The sequence below is a fragment of the Vulpes lagopus genome, chromosome 1 (assembly GCF_018345385.1).
Source record: "Vulpes lagopus strain Blue_001 chromosome 1, ASM1834538v1, whole genome shotgun sequence".
Classification (NCBI taxonomy): domain Eukaryota; kingdom Metazoa; phylum Chordata; class Mammalia; order Carnivora; family Canidae; genus Vulpes; species Vulpes lagopus.
The window spans coordinates 97,170,075-97,190,314 of NC_054824.1; the positions used below are offsets into that span (position 1 = coordinate 97,170,075).

Here is a 20,240-nt window from a genome sequence, read left to right on the forward strand (position 1 = left end):
GACATATCAGATAAAGGGCTAGTTTCCAAAATCTATAAAGAACTTATTAAACTCAACACCAAAGAAACAAACAATCCAATCATGAAATGGGCAAAAGACATGAAGAGAAACCTCACAGAGGAAGACATGGACATGGCCAACATGCACATGAGAAAATGCTCTGCATCACTTGCCATCAGGGAAATACAAATCAAAACCACAATGAGATACCACCTCACACCAGTGAGAATGGGGAAAATTAACAAGGCAGGAAACAACAAATGTTGGAGAGGATGCGGAGAAAAGGGAACCCTCTTACACTGTTGGTGGGAATGTGAACTGGTGCAGCCACTCTGGAAAACTGTGTGGAGGTTCCTCAAAGAGTTAAAAATAGACCTGCCCTACGACCCAGCAATTGCACTGTTGGGGATTTACCCCAAAGATTCAGATGCAATGAAACGTCGGGACACCTGCACCCCGATGTTTCTATCAGCAATGGCCACAATAGCCAAACTGTGGAAGGAGCCTCGGTGTCCATCGAAAGATGAATGGATAAAGAAGATGTGGTTTATGTATACAATGGGATATTACTCAGCAATTAGAAACGACAAATACCCACCATTTGCTTCAACGTGGATGGAACTGGAGGGTATTATGCTGAGTGAAATAAGTCAATCGGAGAAGGACAAACAGTGTATGTTCTCATTCATTTGGGGAATATGAATAATAGTGAAAGGGAATATAAAGGAAGGGAAAAGAAATGTTGGGAAATATCAGGAAGGGAGACAGAACATAAAGACTCCTAACTCGGGGAAACGAACTAGGGGTGGTGGAAGGGGAGGAGGGCGGGTGTTGGAGGGGAATGGGTGACGGGCACTGAGGTGGACACTTGACGGGATGAGCACTGGGTGTTTTTCTGTATGTTGGTAAATTAAACACCAATAAAAGTTAATAAAAAAAAATAAAAAAAAATAAAAAAAAAATAAATAAAAATAGTTAAACAGAGAATTTCAAAAAAAAAAAAAAATTCAATACAACAATCTACGGTGGAGTAGTTCTGGGTAAGTCATATAACTTCTCTGTTTCATTTTTTTAATATAAAATACAGAATAATCTTTCAGTGGTGTTGTGAAGATTATGAATAAATTACACAAGGCAGCTAATATAAACCCTAGTACAGAGCAGTGGGCTTTATAAATTTTGTCAGTTGCTTTCTTAACATGCCAAATGGTCTTGGATAATTTTAACCTTCCTGAGCTTTGTCTCAATTGCTAATAGTAACTGGGCTCAATCACCACTGAAGTTTGGTCTGCTCAGACTTAGTGCTAGGTTGAAAACCTTGGTCTAAGTGGTAGTCCTGTGGTTTTGTTTTCTGTTTTGTTTTATTGGTGGGGTTGGGGGCAGTTAGGAAAATTATAGAAGTATATTGCTTTAGCAAAGCTGTCAGTAACTAAAAAAAGTAACCAAACTCCTCGCTTTGTCATACCTTACAAATGTTGTCTTAGAAGAGACAACTCCCAAAACAGATTAAGAAACTAAAGAAGCAGAAAATGTTAAGACTATGACACAGCACCTTTGGTGCACTCACCTCTTGCCTGTAGTCATGATCACCTTTTAATAATTAAGGGAATTTCCCATTTGGTGCCCTCTGCTGAATAGAGCCTTAGCGTGACTCCTGGAATTCCATAGCTGTGGCCTTGAAAGCAGAATGGGATGATCCTGAAAAGATACAACTGAAGGGATTTGTCATCACTGAATTTTACTTTTCCACTCTCTTACTCTAGTGAAGCAATTTTTAGCAAGAGCGTAGTAAACATTTTGACCTACTCAATATAGGTCAAAATAAAAGCATGACACTCAAGCAGTTACTAGACTGAGGGTAATTTTATCTCAGCAAGTTCAGATCAAAATTTTTAAGATTTTATTTATTCATGAGAGACACAGAAAGAGAGGCAGACACATAGGCAGAGGGAGAAGCAGGCTCCATGCAGGGAGCCCAACATGGGACTCCATCCCGGGTCTCCAGGGTCAGGCCCTGGGCTGCAGGCGGCGCTAAACCGCTGAGCCACCTGGCTACCCTCAGATCAAAATTTAATCATCAGTTTTTTATTCTGAAATTTCTCACTGTCTTTTATTTAACAGGGGAAAATCGATTATAAAAATTTGAATAAAGTTAGTCATAATGATCCAGAACAATATATATAGTATGGTTAAGATACTACTTGTATTCCTGTAGATTATGAATACTCCCCTATACGTTTGTGATTTTTTAAAAATTTAGGTATAATTGATGTATTAGGTTCAGGTGTAAAACAGTGATTTGGTGTTTTATATAGTGAGAAATTATCACAATAAGTCTAGTTAATAGCTGTCATACAGTTACAAAAATATTTTTTTCCTTAGAATTTTTAAGGTCTCTCTCAACAACTTTGAAATATGCAGTACATTGTTAACTATAGTCACCATGCTGTACGTTATATTCCCATGACTTACAACTGGAAGTTTATTGTATCTTTTGATCCCTTTTACTCATTTGGTCTCCCTTGGTCCCCCCAGCAGCCACCAATCCGTTCTCTAAATCTATGAGCTTGGTTTTGTTTTTGTTTGCTTTAGATATATCTAAACATATAAATGATACCATTTAGTATTTGTTTTTCCTGTGTTACTTACTTCACTTTGCATAATGCCTTCAAGGTCCATCCAGGTTGCTGCAAATGGCAAAATTTCATTCCTTTTTTATGGCTGAATAATATTCTTATGAGAGAAGGTGTGTTTCCATTCACTGATGCACATTTAGATTGTTGCCGTGTTTTGGCTATTGTAAATAATGCTGCAGTGAGCATGGGGATGCATATATCTTTTTGAGTTAGTGTTTTCATTTTCTTCAGATAAATACCGAGAAGTGGAATTGTTGGGTCACATGGTAGCTCTATTTTTAATGTTTGAGGAATCTCCATCCTATTTTGCACAGCAACTGCATCGATTACATTCTTGCCAACAGTGCATAAGGGTTCTTTTTTCTCCGCATCCTCACCAACACTTATTTCTTGCCTTTTTGATGCTAGCCATCCTGACTGTTGTGAGGTGATTTCTCATTATAGTATGGAATTTCATTCCCCCGATGACTGGTGATACTTAACATCTATTCATGTGTCTCTTGGCCTTCTGTATGTCTTTTTTTGAAAAATATCTATTCAAGTCTTCTATCCATTTTTAAATGGATTGTCTGTTTTTGCTGCTGAGTTATTTATATATTTTGGTTATTAACCCCTTATCAGATACATGACTTAAAAATATTTCTCTCATTTAGTAGCTTGTCCTTTAATTTTGTTGATGGTTTCCTCCGCTGTACAGAAGCTTTTTAGTTTGAGGTAGTCCATCTGTTTATTTTTGTTTTTGTCTTTGCTTTTGACATCAAATCCAAAAAATTGTTGCCAAATGTCAGAGTTTACTGCCTATCTTTACTGCTAGTTTTATGGTTTCAGGGCTCATGTTCAAATATTTAATCCATTTGAGCTAATTTTTGTGAGATAGTGATCAAATTTCATCCTTTTGGATGTGGCTATCCCATATCCAAAAACCCAGTTTTCCCAACACCACTTGTTGAAGAAACTGTCCCTTCCCTATTGTGTATTCTTGACTCCCTTGTCATAAACTTTTATTCTAAGTGTCACAAGGAAAGTGGTGGTGGATTCACTGAAGAAAAATACCTGAAAAGAAAGGTTGAAAATAACTGAAGGAATTATAGAGGGAATTAATTAAGTTGACAAATAGTGAAAGAGGAGCAGGATAAGCTAATGGCAGGAAAAGATAGAGCCAGTTATTACAGCCAGCTCAGTCCCTCTCTTTCTTGGCAGGTACTTAAGGATTAATGATTTTAAACGAGAGGGTATGAGGGGAGACAGCAAAGTAGCAGCCAGCAATGATTTCAAGGCAGTCCTCAAATGCACATTGGGATGCTGATTATGCAGGGGTGGTCAGTTTATTAGTTCACTTTTACACATAAGGAAGTGAATCTCTGAGTTTTAAGCAAACTTTCTAAACTTACTTACTCAGCTAGTAAATGACAGGTCCAAGGTTTGAACCCAGGGAGTCTGGCTCTAGAAACTGAGCTCTGAAACACTCTACTTCCTCTACAACTTTGAGAACTTTATTTGTTCTTCTATAGTAGATCGTCCATAGCCCCTCATGTGTTGCTTCTATAATGACTTTCAAACAAATAGGGGAAAAAAAGCCATATGTTCTAGAAGGAGCCATTGGCTACCTAATGAATTAAGTTAAATGATTTAAATGAGTTAAAGTACATAAAGCACCTGCTGTGTCCTTAAAACTTGTTCTCCCCAACCTGTTCCACCACCATCACTATCTCTATTTGTAATGAGCTCCCCATCTGTTAAGTCCTACCTTCTCTGTTCCCTGCTAAGCCATTTCTGGCCATGGCAGTCAACATTTATGTCCCTTCCTATGTATATCCTAGAGGCTAAGTATTTTCTTTTACTATCATTCTTAATAAATGGCTATTTATTTTTATTTTTGGGTATCTTGTCTGCTCCCATGTTCCATCCAGATAGAAAACCCCTAGGAGTTAAGAACCCTAGAGGCTTTCCCTTTTTACCTGCCAGTGTCATCACTGGCAGGTAAAAAGGGAATGAATGAATGAATGGCAGAAAGGCAAGGAAAAGGCCCAAAAAGTCTAAAACTGGTGGGTCATATTTAAGATGGATTTTGTTTAGAATTTTGTTAGACTCTCTTTTGTTTAGAACTATTTTCAGAATGTCATCTAATTCCTACTTAGTTGTTTCTCTGGAAATGGTTTTCCCACTTGGGAAGTATTTGGCTTTGAATCTTTAAGATTAATCCAAAATTTTCATTAAAAAAAAAAAAAAAAAGGGAATCTCTCAATCACAATCACTTGATTTTCTTCCGAGGTACAAAATTTAGCCGGACTTAAGTAAGCTTCAATTTTAAAGAAATTGGCCTAGCGGGTATCAATTTCTTAATAAATATGAAGCCATCATTTAAGCAATTTGCCATGAGTTGACACCAGAAATTTCATAATAGATGTTATCTGTATCAAAACATGGTGAGATGGTCATCTTTTCAAAGTTCTATTTTTCTGTTGGATTCAACTATAATGTTCTCATGGTCTTCCTGACCTCACCAAACAGATAAACCGTCTCCAAGTTTCTTTTCTTGGAAATATAATAAAAAGAATTTATAATATTTCAATATAAAGCATGACAATTTTTTTTTCAGATGTATCGCACAATTCACTGAGATTGAAATCTAACTTAAAAAAATTAATTCCTGGGACTCCTGGGTGGCTCCATGGTTTAGCGCCTGCCTTCGGCCCTGGGCATGATCCTGAATTCCCGGGATTGAATCCCATATCAGGCTTCCTGCATGGAGTCTGCTTCTCCCTCTGCCTGTGTCTCTACCTCACTGTGTCTCTCATGAATAAATAAAATCTTTAAAAAAAAAATTAAACCTAATAAAATAAAAGATAAAAAAATAAAAATAAAAAAAATAAAAATAAAAAAATTCATTCCTAATTATACCTAAAAGAGTTTCCCCAACCCAAGGTTTATGACCCTTTGGCCATGAGCAAAACAAAAGCACACCCTATCCCAGATTTGTTGCAAGAGACTTGCTGTGAAGATATCTTAAATGGAAAGACAGCTGCTAGAAGGATAAATTGGGAAGTTATGTGGAACAGATATACAAGATCATATGTAGACTTAGAAATCTCCTTTACTTTTAGGAATACATCTCACAATTAAGGAATACAATCAAATCTCGGTCTCCTGATGGCCCACTTCCTTATACATTTTCCTTTCCCTGAGCACAGGATACCTGGTACTTAAGGATCATACTTGAAGTGCTATGTCATGAAGGCCAACATTTGGTTATATTCTGTTTTGGATTGTTCTGTTTTTGTTATTTTTGTTTTGTTCTGTTTTCATTTGTGCCCTACTGACTTGCTAAATAGTGAATTCCTTGTGATCAAAGCTGAGCCTCCCCTTCCCTCATGTACTCCACAATCAGGGTCAATAGATCTTTGGATATAGGGGCTGACTACCCAGAGTTTGATTGGTGGTTTGCTGGAGAGTCTCCCAGTCAACAAAATAAAACCTCTCTCTTTGTTCAAGGTGGTAATCTCTGGGAGGAAAAAAAAAAGAAACTATTCAATTAGGTTAATGCCTTGTGACCCTACCCTACTTCTTAGGCACAGTTAGAACTTATACCTCTTTTCCTGCCACAATTAATACTGCTTCCTTTTGTTTCAAGTGTCCCAATTTAGTTAAAAATTATATGCTTAATATATACTTGAGAGAAAGCCTTGAATTCTTGGCATGGACCCCAAGTCTTTCACCATCTGACTCCAAGCTGGTAGCTTAGCCTCTCCCCCCTGCAACTCGGGACACTCATCAATGAGAAAAGAGGAACAAAATCAAGAGATTTGCTACAGGTTTGACTTTGATGAATTCCATTCAGAAGCCTGGGCATGTAGAGATTGCTCAACAAATGCAAGAGTAGAAGTTCTCACCACCCTGTCTACTGATGATGTTATGTTGAGCACCTGTAATGTGCTGGGCCAAGGGATTCATGGAAGTAAAATCCTCTCTCTCCCCTCTACATGGTAACATCAATTAAAGCATTTAGGGCAGCCTGGGTGGCTCAGTGGTTTAGCGCTGCCTTCAGCCCAGGGCGTGATCCTAGAGACCTGGGGTCGAGTCCCACATTGGGCTCCCTGCATGGAGCCTGCTTCTCCCTCTCCCTGTGTCTTTACCCCTTTCTCTGTGTTTCTCATGAGTAAGTAAAATCTTTTTTAAAAAAGAAAAAGAAAGGAAAAAAAAACCTGTTGATTTGAAAGCTTTGGCTTTTTACCTGATAGTTAATGTGACCTAGCTTTTATTATTTGAAAGAAAACTACCCAAATGAAGTCCTGATTTTTTTTATACTACTTCATATAGAGATAATAATGAAGTGATGAACTCACCGGAAAATGTGTGTGCACGCGTTACAGCCTCCCCTTCAAAAGCAAGCCCTTGCCAAACCTTAGACCAGTTCTAAGACAACAGAGACAACACCTTACACTACAGTTCTCTGTGGGGTGCACATACAAAACACAGGCAAGAAAAAAACCACAGGCAATAAAGTCAACGATTTTAATGTCTACCAGGTCTCCTAAACTAGAAAAGGATGTGGACTGGATGTGGAGGCAAGTGGGTAAGAGAAATAGTTCGTTAAATATTTGTTTCCAGTGTCTGGGAGAGAATTGGTCAGAGCTGGAAAGTAAGGCAGGGTTATCTTGGGACAGTGGCTGAGATGCTCCAGACTGGTGGATGCCAAGACCACAGGAAACTAGAAGCAACCTGGTACATCACGGCTGTGGTGGGTATGCGGGGACTGGGGACGTAGGGTCAGGGCAAGGCGGATTTCGTGGCATGTGTGACCAGTGCATTCCGAAGGGCCCTGCGTTAGAAGTTTGCTGCCTTGCTGTCGCTGCTGCTTTCTCAATGAGGTCAGATGAGACCAGGTGTCTGTACTGAGGGCTTGTTCCTGGGCTCCTGGGTCCGACCTCCCAGCTCCTCCTCTGGTTTGATTGGATGCCTGGTCCCCTACCGCCTCTCCTGCAAGGCCTTCCTCTCCACACACAGACTTGGTGACTACTACTGACTTTGCCATCAGGAGGGACTTGGTGACCTCTGGCAGGACGTGGCTCCAGCAGTTGTTGCAGGGGCTGGCGAGGCCGCATGCATCCATCTGTGGGGTTGAGGGGCAGGTGCAGGCCCTCTCCTCCCCCCATTCACCTATACAGTCTGTCTCAGTTCAGAGACTGCAATCCTGTGGAGTCGGTGGGTTGGGATGGCAGGCCCACGGGAAGGGGAGATTGACTCTTCAGCCCTGAGGGGGGTGAGGTCAGAGGTAATGGGTTTTGTTCCTGCTGCTGGTGGGAAAAGGTTCCACGCAGTCAGGCAGGGGAAAGGAGAGTCTGCAGGTGCAGACTTGCCGGTGCAATGTTAAATAGCTGCTACGTGCCCTGACAGGTTGATGAGGCAGAGACTGTGGGAGAAGGGAAGTGTTTTATGCTTTGTCCTTCATGTCACTTCACTCTCTGCTTATAAAAATAGGGGTTTCATCTTTTGATGATGGTGATGATGATTTGCATTGACTGGGCCTGCAGAGAACGTAGCTGACACTGGCTGACATGTGTTTTCCACACATTGACTCTCCACTTGTCACTGAAATTAAAATAAAACTCAGAAAAAGTTTTCAGCAATGTCTTCTTCCATGGAATGTATCTTTGAAATGTCCTTCTGGAAAAGATGCATTTTTCCTACAAGACTGTTTCAGGAAAGCTGTGAGGAGCGCAGGGCTGTCGCGGAGCCTCTGGGAGTACCCTGGATTGTGCTGAGGAGGAGCCCTCTTCCCCCACCCCCTCATTCCGTGCACCCCTCCTTCCCTGGATCCTCTCTTATAACCTCAGCTGCAGGGTCCTTCCCACCATGCTCTGTCCACTGCAGCGTGGGGATGAGGGGTGCTTCTCCTCACTGCCATCAACTTCCAACAAGTCTGAACAACACGTCCCACAGCAAACACACATGCCTGAGAGTCCCCTTCAGAACAAGTCTTCCACTGAACATTCTAGAATCCCCCCAGTGGAGGCTGCTCCTCGTCCCGTTTGCAGTAGCAGTTGCTCTGGGGTACCATTCGGCCCTTTCCAGCATCGTCCCAGGCTGCTTGGCAGGCAGGGCCTGTGGCTGCTCTCAAGGGCTCAGAGCAGCCAAGCCTCTGGGCCTGGGGCAGAGCGGGACATCCGTCAGGGTGAGGATGGGTTCGGTGTTCAACTGAGTTTTGTAATGGTTAATGGAAATAATTCCTGAACCGTGTAGGATTTGCTTTCAGTTTTGCTTGAAATTTTTCAGGTGAAAGGATAATTCTTACATGCAAACCACACATTATAAACAAAAACTTCAAAGAAAGGTGTTCTACAGATAGGCTTGTCAAAGAATAATTTAGTGATTACAGTTTATTACCTTTTTTAAAAAAAGATGATTTGCTTTTGCTATATCCCAAACCTCTAATTATTTTTTCCTTTATTCTTGAAAAGATGGAAGAAATTCCATCTTTACTCTAACCCCAGGCAATGAAGGCGGGGGGGGGGGGGGACAGATTCATTCATTTTTTCAGAAAACTTTTGTTGTGCAATTACTGTTTTCAGGATTAAAGGTCCAGAAATGAACAAAACTTGAGCTGAGTCTGGGCTAGGTTTGACGTCATGCTTAGCCCACCAGGTCACCCTACAGGGGCTTAGAAACCTCTAAAGGCAGAGGACTTTTATTAGTTTGTGATTCATGATTCTCTAGACTTTCATTTTTTTGTGCAGCTAAAGGCAAAGTGCTAATAATCTAAGTGATTTATGAAAAATTACTAAACTTTTATGTTCATAGTTAAACTAGTAAATTTTGTGTCCTCCTGACACAACTTACAACTACTCTGCCTTCTGTTTAGATTTCTGGCTGCCATGAAACTTTGCAAAACTACAAACTTGCACATGCCTAAGCAGACATTGCTCTTTGCCCAATTTTCTAGAAAAATGCCCCATCAGGGTTTTTCCAGAAGGGACACCACGAACTTCCAGAAAGGGTATCAGTGATGTTCCTGAGTTGGTTGAGTCTATCAATTGCTGCTGTTCTAGCATTTATTTTATTTTATTTTATTTTATTTTATTTTATTTTATTTATTTTATTTTTTAAAGATTTATTTATTTATTTATGATAGACATAGAGAGAGAGGGACAGAGACACAGGAGGAGGGAGAAGAAGGCTCCATGCTGGGACATGGGACTCGATCCCAGGACTCCAGGATCATGCCCTGGGCCGAAGGCAGGCGCTAAACTGCTGAGCCACCCAGGGATCCCCTGTTCTAGCTTTTAAACGCCTAATTACTTTAGGGTCACTTCCTGATGGTATCTTGCGGTGAGTTTTTGGATTGCTACTCCCCCCCGGAGCGATGTATCAATAATATTTGAGTTTTTCCTTTTGTAGTAACTTGGCTTCAGAATGGATACGGACTACAGTTCAAATATTAATCCTTTATACCTCATTGCTGAAACTGATTTGGTGGAGGGGTATCAATGTGTTATTATTTCATTACTGGAACATGAGAATGGGTGGAGCAGGTGGGGAGTAAGGTTGGTTACCCCACTGAAATTTAGAAGTAATCCTGTGTGGTCTTTCAAGAAATGAGCAGAGAAGCAGCATTTACTGTCTTCTTATGTTCTAACTCCCCGCCAGCTTGCACACCTCTCTTTCTCAGTGAGGCTCCCCTCTTCCCTTCATGGGCCATTAGGCCAGGGACAGTGTCTGCAAGTCTAGGCAAAGGCACGTGAGGTGGAACTGTGGAGCCCAGGGCCCCGGCTAGATCTCGGTTGGCTTATCCCCTCCATGGCCACACTCCGGAGATGCTTTTTTTTTTTTTTTTCTTTCAGAACTGACTAGTGGGTAAGTGGAACTCTGTGCCTGGGCTTCAAACTCAAGGAGGCTTTTCAAGGGGATTATTTAAACAGACATGACTCAGTGTTCGTGTTGATGAAATAAGGCACAGGATCTGTCTGCCAAACACTAAAAGCTAAAGGGAATACTTAATTTGGAGTGTGCCCCTTCAGGACAGATCACAGCCAAGTGTGGCATGTGGATACTTGGGGATGCAAAGGAGGATTGATGATATTCATGTGTGGATACTTTCCTGGCCATGGTTTTGTCTTATTGGTGATTTTATTCTTAATTTGTTAGTAGTCTTATGATGTACCACATTGACATGCAGTAAAAGCAGTTCCCTTATTTTATCAAATTCTAAAACCCCTGTAACTATAAATCACATCACTCTTTCATATAAAACTAAAAAACAATAAAGCTGTTGGTTAATAACACTGCTTTTGCCTCCCCAGGGGCTTTTATTTAATACTTAGTGAAACAACTCCCTTTGCCTTATTGCTACATAAATTTCATATTATCTATTTTTTTTGGTAAACAGATATGATTTTATTTTTTTAAATTGTTAGAATAGCTTTAGATTTACAGGGAAGTTGTTCATATAGTACAGACAATTCTAAACACTTCAACTTCTCCAATTCCTAACATATTAGGTTGATATTATACCCTTGTCACAACTAATGAACCAATATCGGTATGTTATTAACTAAAGTCTGTACTTCATTTGATTTCCTTAGTTTTTATTTAAGGTCCTTTTTTTCCTCCTGGATTCTATGCAGGAAACTGTGTTATATTTTGTCATGTGTCCCTTGGCTCTGGTGGACAGTGACAGGTTTCTCGACCTGCTCTGTTTTTGGTGAAAGGTTCTGGCTATTTTGTAGAATGTCATTCAATTTAGTTTTATCTGAGGTTTTTCTCATGCTTAAACTGCGATTGGGAGCTTGAGCAAGGAACATACTACTTTAAAAAAATTTTAAAGTAAAAACTGAAAAAAAATTCAGTAACTGCTAAATATTTTTCACCTTGAGAATCTGAACCTTCTGTTTCACCTTTTGACCCTGAGTTCTCAGTAGCCTTGTTTTCTCACGGCACACCGCTCACTGTGCCCGCAAGAACACTGGTGATGCAGCAGATGTGAAACCCTTCTCTACTGGGTTTTCTTCCAAATTACTGATGTTCTTCAGCCAGTTTTGAAACTGTCAGTTTCTTGACCTTACTGGGCAAGGTGTCAGGTCACAACTGCTCCTGAACGGTGTAAGAGACCATCAGTTGTAGGCTGCATTTGAGAATTGTCAAAAGCTGGAGGACCGTATGTCCTAGAGACATTGAACTATGGTATTCTGAATTTTTAATATGCCATTCTTCATAAAATAGCCTTATTTTCAATACTGTTAAATAATCATTTGGAATTCAGGTAAGACTATGTTGCCTTTATGTCTCCAAATCGAATTGAAACTAGTAAATTCTCACGTGCTAGATTAGAAGGAAGTCAGATTTCTTCTCTGTAGGACTCCTTCCCCCACCTCCATCCCCCACCCACCCAGTCTTACAAACTCTGAAGGGCTGGTAGAGTTCATTTGGAAGCTCATCCAACTTCTGCACAAGAGCCTGGGGCTCTATTCCATTTACAGCCCCGCCCGTCCCTGCCCCAAGACCCTAGTTCTGAGAGATACTCAACAGGAATGTATGTGTAGGGTGCTTTACAGAAAGTTGGGACAGATGTCTTAAGATCTATTTTGTTAATTAAGAATTAGTGTTGAATTTGGTCAAATGACTTTTAATCTGTTGAAATAGGCTTCTATTTTTTAATCCATTTCTGGAATAAACTACACTTGGCCATTATATGTTATTGTATTATGTGTCGTCACATTCTGCGTACCAATGTTTCCTAGGATGTTTTGCGTTGATGTGAGTAGTGAGAAGGAAAAGCTCAGTGGCATTTGTTAAAGATGGTTGGCAAGATTTTATTTAAGGGAGGGAGGGAGGGGGTAGCCCGGGTGGCTCAGCGGTCTAGTGCCAGCTTCAGCCCAGGGCATGATCCTGAAGACCGGGATCAAGTCCCACATCAGGCTCCCTGCATGGAGCCTGCTTTTCCCTCTGCCTGTGTCTCTGCCTACCCCCCACCCCATTTCTCTCATGAATAAATAAATAAAATCTTAAAAAAAAAAAAAGGGAGGAAGGGTTATTGCAATAGGTGTAGGGACGACGACAATGGGATCTTAGAGTGTGAGAGACAGATTGAGCTTCACTTTGAACATAACAAGGAGAAGTGGGAATTTATAGCCAAGGAGCATGGTGGGAATGTGTGGATGGGAAATTACTAAGAAGAAACATGAGGGTAAGGGCCAGGGGAATCTGGTTAAACTAACCTGACAGGATTCTTGCTGAAGCCAGGCCAAGGGTGATGAGGGGATGGTGGAGGATGAGGATCCTCATTTGAGGTCAAGCGTGATCAAATATGGAGGAGAGGGGGGTTCTAAGCTAAACCACTTTAGCAAAACATTTGATAGAATTGGATGACACGGACATGAACACAAAGGAAGCCCCCATATCAAGACCTTATTGGAAAGGAGCTCAGAAGAGTGGGATTTTAGTTTGGGCAGGACAGAGAATCTTGGTATGGTGTATAATTTTATTTTTATGAAATTTTTGCATTTTGGAGTCTGTGGTGATTGCCTTGAAAAAGGAGGCAGGTTTGAACACTTTCCTTTTTTTCTAAGTCCTTAGGGCCAAAGGACTTAAAGACAAATATCTGCTTTCAAGAAACCATCATTATTGTCCTTGTGATAGCTCTCACTAAATTAGCACCTTCTATGTGTTAGGCATTACTACTAAGACCCCTGTGCAGCCAGGTCCTAGGATTCCCTCCCCCCCCCCCCCCATTTAGCAGGTGAGGAAACAGGTGCACATATATTAAGCACTCACTCACCTTGTATAAGCAACTGGCAAGCAGGCTCTAGAGTCCACGCCTTTATGTCTAGAGATTTGGAGTGACATGAACCCAAATTCTTAAAAAGATGGCAGGGCAAGTTATTTTTGTTCAAGCCCCTTAGATAATTTCCTGTAGGATCATCCTGGCTTATTAAATGTTTACTTTATGGAAGCTTGCATGGCAGAAATAAACCTCATTATGACTTCATTTTTAAGCAGTGTGGCTTGCAATGTGGATGTCCTCTAATAAGAATGTGAGAATTGGGATTTATAGAACATAGCAAATAGGGGAGGATTATTTGCATTTGCAAAAAATCTAGTACGTTATAAAGGATTTCAACAGTAGGTTTCCTTAAACAGTAAGCTGTCTGGATCCTTCACCTCAGGGCTTTTAAACTCTAAAGCAAACTCCATGTAATTAGTCTAGAACATGGTATAGGCTTATTGACTAGGAATGGAAAGTTGGTTAAAGTAACTACATTCTATGCAAATTTGCTTAAGTTGACAATTATATACATTTTCTGAATAAAAAAAGTAGTAGATTTTGGCTTGTGTTGCCAGAATTGCTGATCAAGCTACAATTGTACATATTTCCAGGCTGCTGCAAATCCGCAAAGAATAGCATAGTACAGAAATGAAGTAGAAATTTTGTTTTTTAGTTGTTTTATTTTTCCATGTCTGTGTTCCAAATTGAGTGCAAAGACTGCTGAAATACATGAATGTTGGAAGTTTTTAATGAGTGGTGAGAGGCAGCGTATCTGCACCCAGTTTCTGAAATCTGTTCCAATTTGTAATTGGCTGTTACAGCCTAGGCTTTATGCAAAATCACTGGTCATAACAAAAATTACTTTTAAATTGCTCATATAACCATATGTCTTGGATCATGGCACTATCATTGGCTTCTGCATATGTTATTTTTCTAGTATTTCAGGCCTTTTTTTTTTTTAAACCACTGTGGCATAATCGAATTAACGTGCATCAAGGAAGAAAATGAAAAGCTAGGCCTAAGACACGCTGCCACAGTGAGAATAACTTAAGAAAAATAGAGATGTAGCTTTGTTTTCTACAGGTGCATCCCAGAGATGTATTAAGATGGCATTTTGGGGATAAGATTAAGATAACATGTAATTTGCACAGCCAAGTTCAAAATAAATGCAAGGCCCTTGTTTCAAAAAGCAGGAGAAAATTGTCATTAAAGCTCCTAAAGTATAAAATTTTTCCTTTCTTCCCAGTTTCTCAACTTGTGGTGGCATTATTTTATTATTTAATGTCATTAAACAAATTTTAAATTAACATGAATTTTGCTGTTTAGATTGTGCAATGCTAGTTTTAAATGTAAATACGGGCCTTTAACTCTTCAGCAGAATCACAAATCACACAATTTGTACTTTGTAGTTGATGTGTGTATTTCATCCTTAGCAGAAGAGTGGAAATGCCCCAAACTAACCCATCTTTTTTTTCCTTCACTTTCTGATACGTGGATATTCTATAACTCTGCCTTTGGCTCACTTACAAGTGATGTAGAAATGAGAAGTACGGGCATTAGGGATCGTTCCAGTTTCCCCTTTTCTTCTAGGTCATCCTTTCCCGTATCAGTGGTTGCAAATATGGAGAACTAACACGAATAAGAAAGGACCAAGATTGCTTGGTCATTTGCTAGAATGCCATTGCCTTCTGCCTCGAAGCAAGTTTTGGTTTGGTTGAATAGCATGTCCTCATGAGTCCCCTCCATGCTCTCTTAGCCAGAGATGCAGTATGCTTGCCTTGTTTGACCTTTGAGTCTTGCTGAACTCCCATGTGTTGTGGGTCCCTTGGAATACTGTGCTGATAGGGCATTTCAATTGGTGTGTGAATGGAAGAAACTGCAGGCGTGCATATTGTTCCCGGCTCCTCTGCTTGCACACATGGCACACATGCTATATTGTCCCTTCAGACTGCCCTTACAAAACATAGATTCAGAGAGAAAACTATTATGGATTTCAAGATGGTGACAGCAGGGCATATTAAACCAAGCCTGACCCCCTTCTGGACATGGGGCCCTGTGCATGTTGCATGCCCATAGAGCTGACCCTGCCTCAGGGACCTCCTCTACAAATTGTAGTGATAATAGTATGTGTCGAGTAGGATTGCCATGAGGAGTAATTAAGTCACAAATGTAAAGTGCTTAATAAGTACACATAGAAAGTACTGAATATAGGTAGTTTCCTAATACTTCCATTGCTTTATATCCCAAATAAATATCAAGAAATGTATTATACTCCTACTAGGGACCGTGATTTAGGTGAAGCATTCCTTGTATAAGCTCCACTAAGCAAGACAGGGTTTCAAACACGAGACTCTGAAATACAGTGAATGCTCCTTTATCTGTGTTGTGGTCATGAGGCAATTGTTATCAATAAGCAGGTAAAGCTCTGAGGTCAGTTCAAGAGGTTACCTGGTTTACCTTATGCAGTATAATCACTGAAGCAGGTTATAGCAAAGAAGGCTGTGTGAGGTGTCCAGAAAAAGACAAAGAATCAGGTCATTAAGAGTGACTAAATTGCCAGGTTGTCTCTGAGATTGAGGTCAGTTCTGTAAAGCCTCGGGCAGAGAAGCCCTCTGCTTCAAACTCAGAGGGGAGACCTTTAAACCCAGAATGAAAACAAAACAAAGATCCGTTCTGTCTGAGACGACTGGGGAGACCTCTTGTTGACGGCAGCATCCAGATGGAATTCGGGTGTAGAGTGAATTTCAGGATCCAGAGTTACTGAAGAACTATTATAGATAATCATCTATCAGTCCAGTAGAAATGCCTATGAAAAGCTATTTATTACGCCCAATGTGCATTTGGCTTATTTATGTATATTTAAGTCAACCATCTTGGAAATATCAATTCAGAAAAAGGTTATTTGATAATTATTAGCTCCTGATTTAGTGCATACTGATTGTTTAAACATCATTTTATTTAGAACCTAATTTTTTTTTAAAGATTTTAATTATTTTTATAGAGAGTATGCGCATGTGCACAAGTGGGAGGGAGAGGGAGAGAATCTCAGGCAGACTCCACACTGAGCACAGAGCTTGACCCAAGACTGCAGGGCTTGATCTCACGATTCCTGAGTTCTGAAACCAGGAGTTGGATGCTTAACCAACTGTACCACCCACACATCCCTAAAGCCTAAATATTTTTAAAAGCAATTCTCTTTTAATTTATTTTCCATTGATATACTGTACGTGAAAAGTATCCCAACATAAAATTGTGACTTTGTTGAAACATTGCTCACAAAATGATTGGTTGAATATGATACCAGGCTGAGAAATTATGCAAATAGGATAAAATAAATAGAACATTACGAATACTCACATGGCCTTGGAAGTGAGCAGTTTCAGATCCTACAGCAGATGAGATCCTGTTGTGTCTCAAGTGTCATATTTTCCTTCCCTGATTCTGAAGTATCAAGCAGACCCCCTGTGAAGAGGATAACAAAACAGAATAATCTGATTTTTAAAAAATCTCTTTGCAGAGAGAATTGATGAAAATGTGGTACAGTATCTGTGTCTAGCAAGTTTCAAGACCTCTCCCCCAACTCCTGTCCATTTGGTCTTGAAAATCTGGCTTTAAATTTCATTTTAAAAGCTTAGTGGACTGGAACCTTCTCAGGAAGTCTATAACTTTCCCAGTTCCTGGATCCTCTTATCCACTGGTGCTGTGGTTGCAATGACTAAAGCTGGAGAACGTGGAGTTGGGACGTGCATGTGCTGTTGAGAATGTTGCTCCTTCTCAGAGAATTTTACTGATAAATAATGTTATTATTTCCAGATGCGGAGCCTAAATATCTGATTGTGGTGCGACCCGCTCCTCCTCCAAGTCAAAAGAAGTCCTGCTCAGGTATATTTTGTTCATTTTTCAGATTTTATTAACTTTCAACCATGCCTTTTTATTTCTATCCTTGGAGACCAAGTACCTTGGGGATAACTTAGGAACGTGGATTAGAATATGTACCATAGCTGGCCCCATGTCAACAAATAACCCCACTTGCAACTTTTATGATCTCGTTGTAGAGACTGCTTGAGAGGGTCATTGTGAAGTTTCAAGGAGTTCATGCATGTGTGGCCTTAGGACAGGGCCTGGCCCATAATAAGTGCTCACTTAGAGTTAGCCCCTGGTAGCCTAGCTCTTCTTTATAGTGTGTGAACTCAGGCCTGCACTTAGGCTTTCCAGACCTTAAGGGCAAAGTCTGATATCTAACTTTGGTTGAAGGAGACTATTTACATTTCAAAAGCATAACTCCTTTATATGCATGATAAATGGGTTGGAACTTGGGTTCCACTTTCCTCCTCATCTCCCCCTTTGGACTCTTGTATGTAGCCCAACAGTAGAGCAAGGACTGCTTTCCTAAAACAGCAGTGCAAGGCTGAAACTCCCAGGGAGAGGAAGACTTGAAACAGGAGAGTAAAGAACATGCGAATAAATGAGTAGAAACACTTTCTGCATGACTAAAGAAAGATTAAAATCTTACATTGTTCCAGTTTCACTACGAAAATTTCTTCTCAGATCAAATAACCAGCCCGTGGCTGTAAGAACCCATAGAAGCTAGGAATATGCTTTTACCGTCCAATGTCACATCTCCCTAACCATAATTAGTCGATAAAAATGTTTTGTTTTTCTTTTTCTAATACGAACTGTTCTTAATATTTCCTAATCACGTTTATCCTTTGTAGTACACTAGATGTCAACCAAAAAAGGATCTCTTTTGTTTGTTCTATCTTTCTAAAGGGATAAAATAGGTTGAGGGAGCATACAGATCTTTAAATACACTGAGCAAACAGGCCCTTTGCAGCTGTGTATTGACTTCTGGATGCATCAGCCAAGCCAATGACCAGAAATCTGTTGCCATGGTCCCCTCCCCCTCCTTCTGTTGGTTTTCACTTCTTTTAGAGAAGCAGTGAACAGTCAAGCATTTTGAAAAATAAAAATTCCTTTCCCTGGCCTCTTAAGTTATCCCAAAGCATGAGGGAAATTTCAGTGACTCCTTATAACTTACAATGATAGTCATCATTTTCAAGACTTTATTTCAAAATATTTGATAAAGTTAAGAGGCATTAGTAGGATCCATGTGATTCTGGCTTCATATTTATCAAACTATTTCTTAATACAAATGTATAAAAATGTGTAAAGGATGTTAAGAGTGATTACACTTTAGTTACACTTTATAACTTCATTTGGTACTTCTATGATACTGGTCTTGAAATTATTTTTCCCTTTGTGATGACCAGCTCAGGAAATTGTTTCATCATGCTCAGGATATAATACCCCACCTTTCCTTTCAGGCAACGGATATAATTTTTTTGTAATCTGCGTTTGAGAATGACTCAATGACTAATGCATTAACTTCAATTCATTTTATATTTGCACCCACCACATAATTTTTAATCAATTTTATATTAAGGTCCAAACTTAGTGAAATAATTATTTTATGGTCATGTAGGCCTTAGGTTCCCTTAGAGAAAGGAAAGTGTATCTTTTGTCTCCAAATGGCATAATCTTCACACATTGTGAGCCATGCCAATGATATAGTAGAAGGAAAGAAGGGAAAGAAGGGAAAGAAGGGAAAGAAGGGAAAGAAGGGAAAGAAGGAAAAGAAAACTAAATTACAATTCAGAAGATGAAAGTTTGATTCTTGTTCTTGCCCTTGGTATGACCCTGGATACCCTTGAAACTTCTCTGGGCCTTGTTTTGCATTTGTAAAATGAGATAGGAGTATTACACCAGTAAAAACCAACTCAGGGGTAAAGAAAGAAATATTAGAATCCCTTGAGGGAATTTTCAAACTACATAAACCCCTTACCCTCACGAGATTCTAATCTACCCTCTTTGGGAGTTAGACTTGGGCTCTTGGAATCACAATCCTACAAGATGGTATTACAGGTGGGGTTGGAAAGTTTTATGAAGGAGCATAAAAGCATGTTTGCCACCAAAAAAAATAGCTATCCTTGAGAATTGTTTCAAATATCTTTTTAAAAATTCAGCTATGTTACCATGGAACAGTTAGCCACCACTATAAATCCTTGGCTGAGAAGGTTTTTCACCAGAATAACAACTTCCAAAACTTAAATCTAATAGAAGCAGCAAGGATGGCACAATTTTAAAGGGCATTTGGTTCAGATAACTTTCACTAACCCGTTAGTTCCTACTGCATTAGATCAAAATAACACAAGTTCTTCCTATAGAAAATAACAGGCATGGTCTCATGAAGTGAAAGAGGAAATCCAATGGAAATAAAAAGAATTTTTCTGTCCTGTGTAGTTTTATTAGATATCTTCTTGCATTTTTATGTCATCTACACATTTTTAAATGAACCAATGTTGGTTTCTGTGGAAAAGGTCTTCATTGCTCTTTATCACTGTCTGCCATTCCTGAAGTTTTGAATATCTTTGAAAATGCAAATACCTGCCCCTCCATATAGTAGAAAAGAATCTGGAGTGGTTTGTTTGTTTGTTTATTTATCACCATCACTTGGCATTACCCAAATCCATCAGAACAACTGTGCTTCTTATATCATCCCTACTGTTCCAGCATTATTAAGAATGTGAAAAAAAAAGTGTATACATTTTCCATGTAGACACTCATTGCAAAAAAAAAAAAAAAACAAAAAAAAACTTAATAGTATGACGAGGGATTTTATGCTTCTAAATTGGTTTTAAAAAATAATACAACTCACAAGCCAGATGTTAAGCCTTCTTTTCTCATCTTTGATGTTCTTTCACACTAATTCAGCCCTAGGAGAAGGGAAACCAACATGCTTTTATTGTATTCATAAAATAAATGAAGTGAGCAAAGGCATTTGCATT

At 39.6% G+C, this 20,240-nt stretch overlaps 1 protein-coding gene across 33 annotated transcripts in view; it reads left to right on the plus strand.

The window, feature by feature from the left end:
* Positions 1–20,240, plus strand: part of LOC121482302 (ABI family member 3 binding protein) — a 241,038-nt gene that overhangs the window by 65,465 nt on the left and 155,333 nt on the right. For all 33 annotated transcript variants that reach the window (XM_041740203.1, XM_041740557.1, XM_041740276.1 and 30 more), the window contains exon 3: positions 17,209–17,277. In XM_041740203.1, coding sequence (XP_041596137.1) covers positions 17,209–17,277 — 69 coding nt within the window. The remainder of the gene's footprint in view (positions 1–17,208; positions 17,278–20,240) is intronic.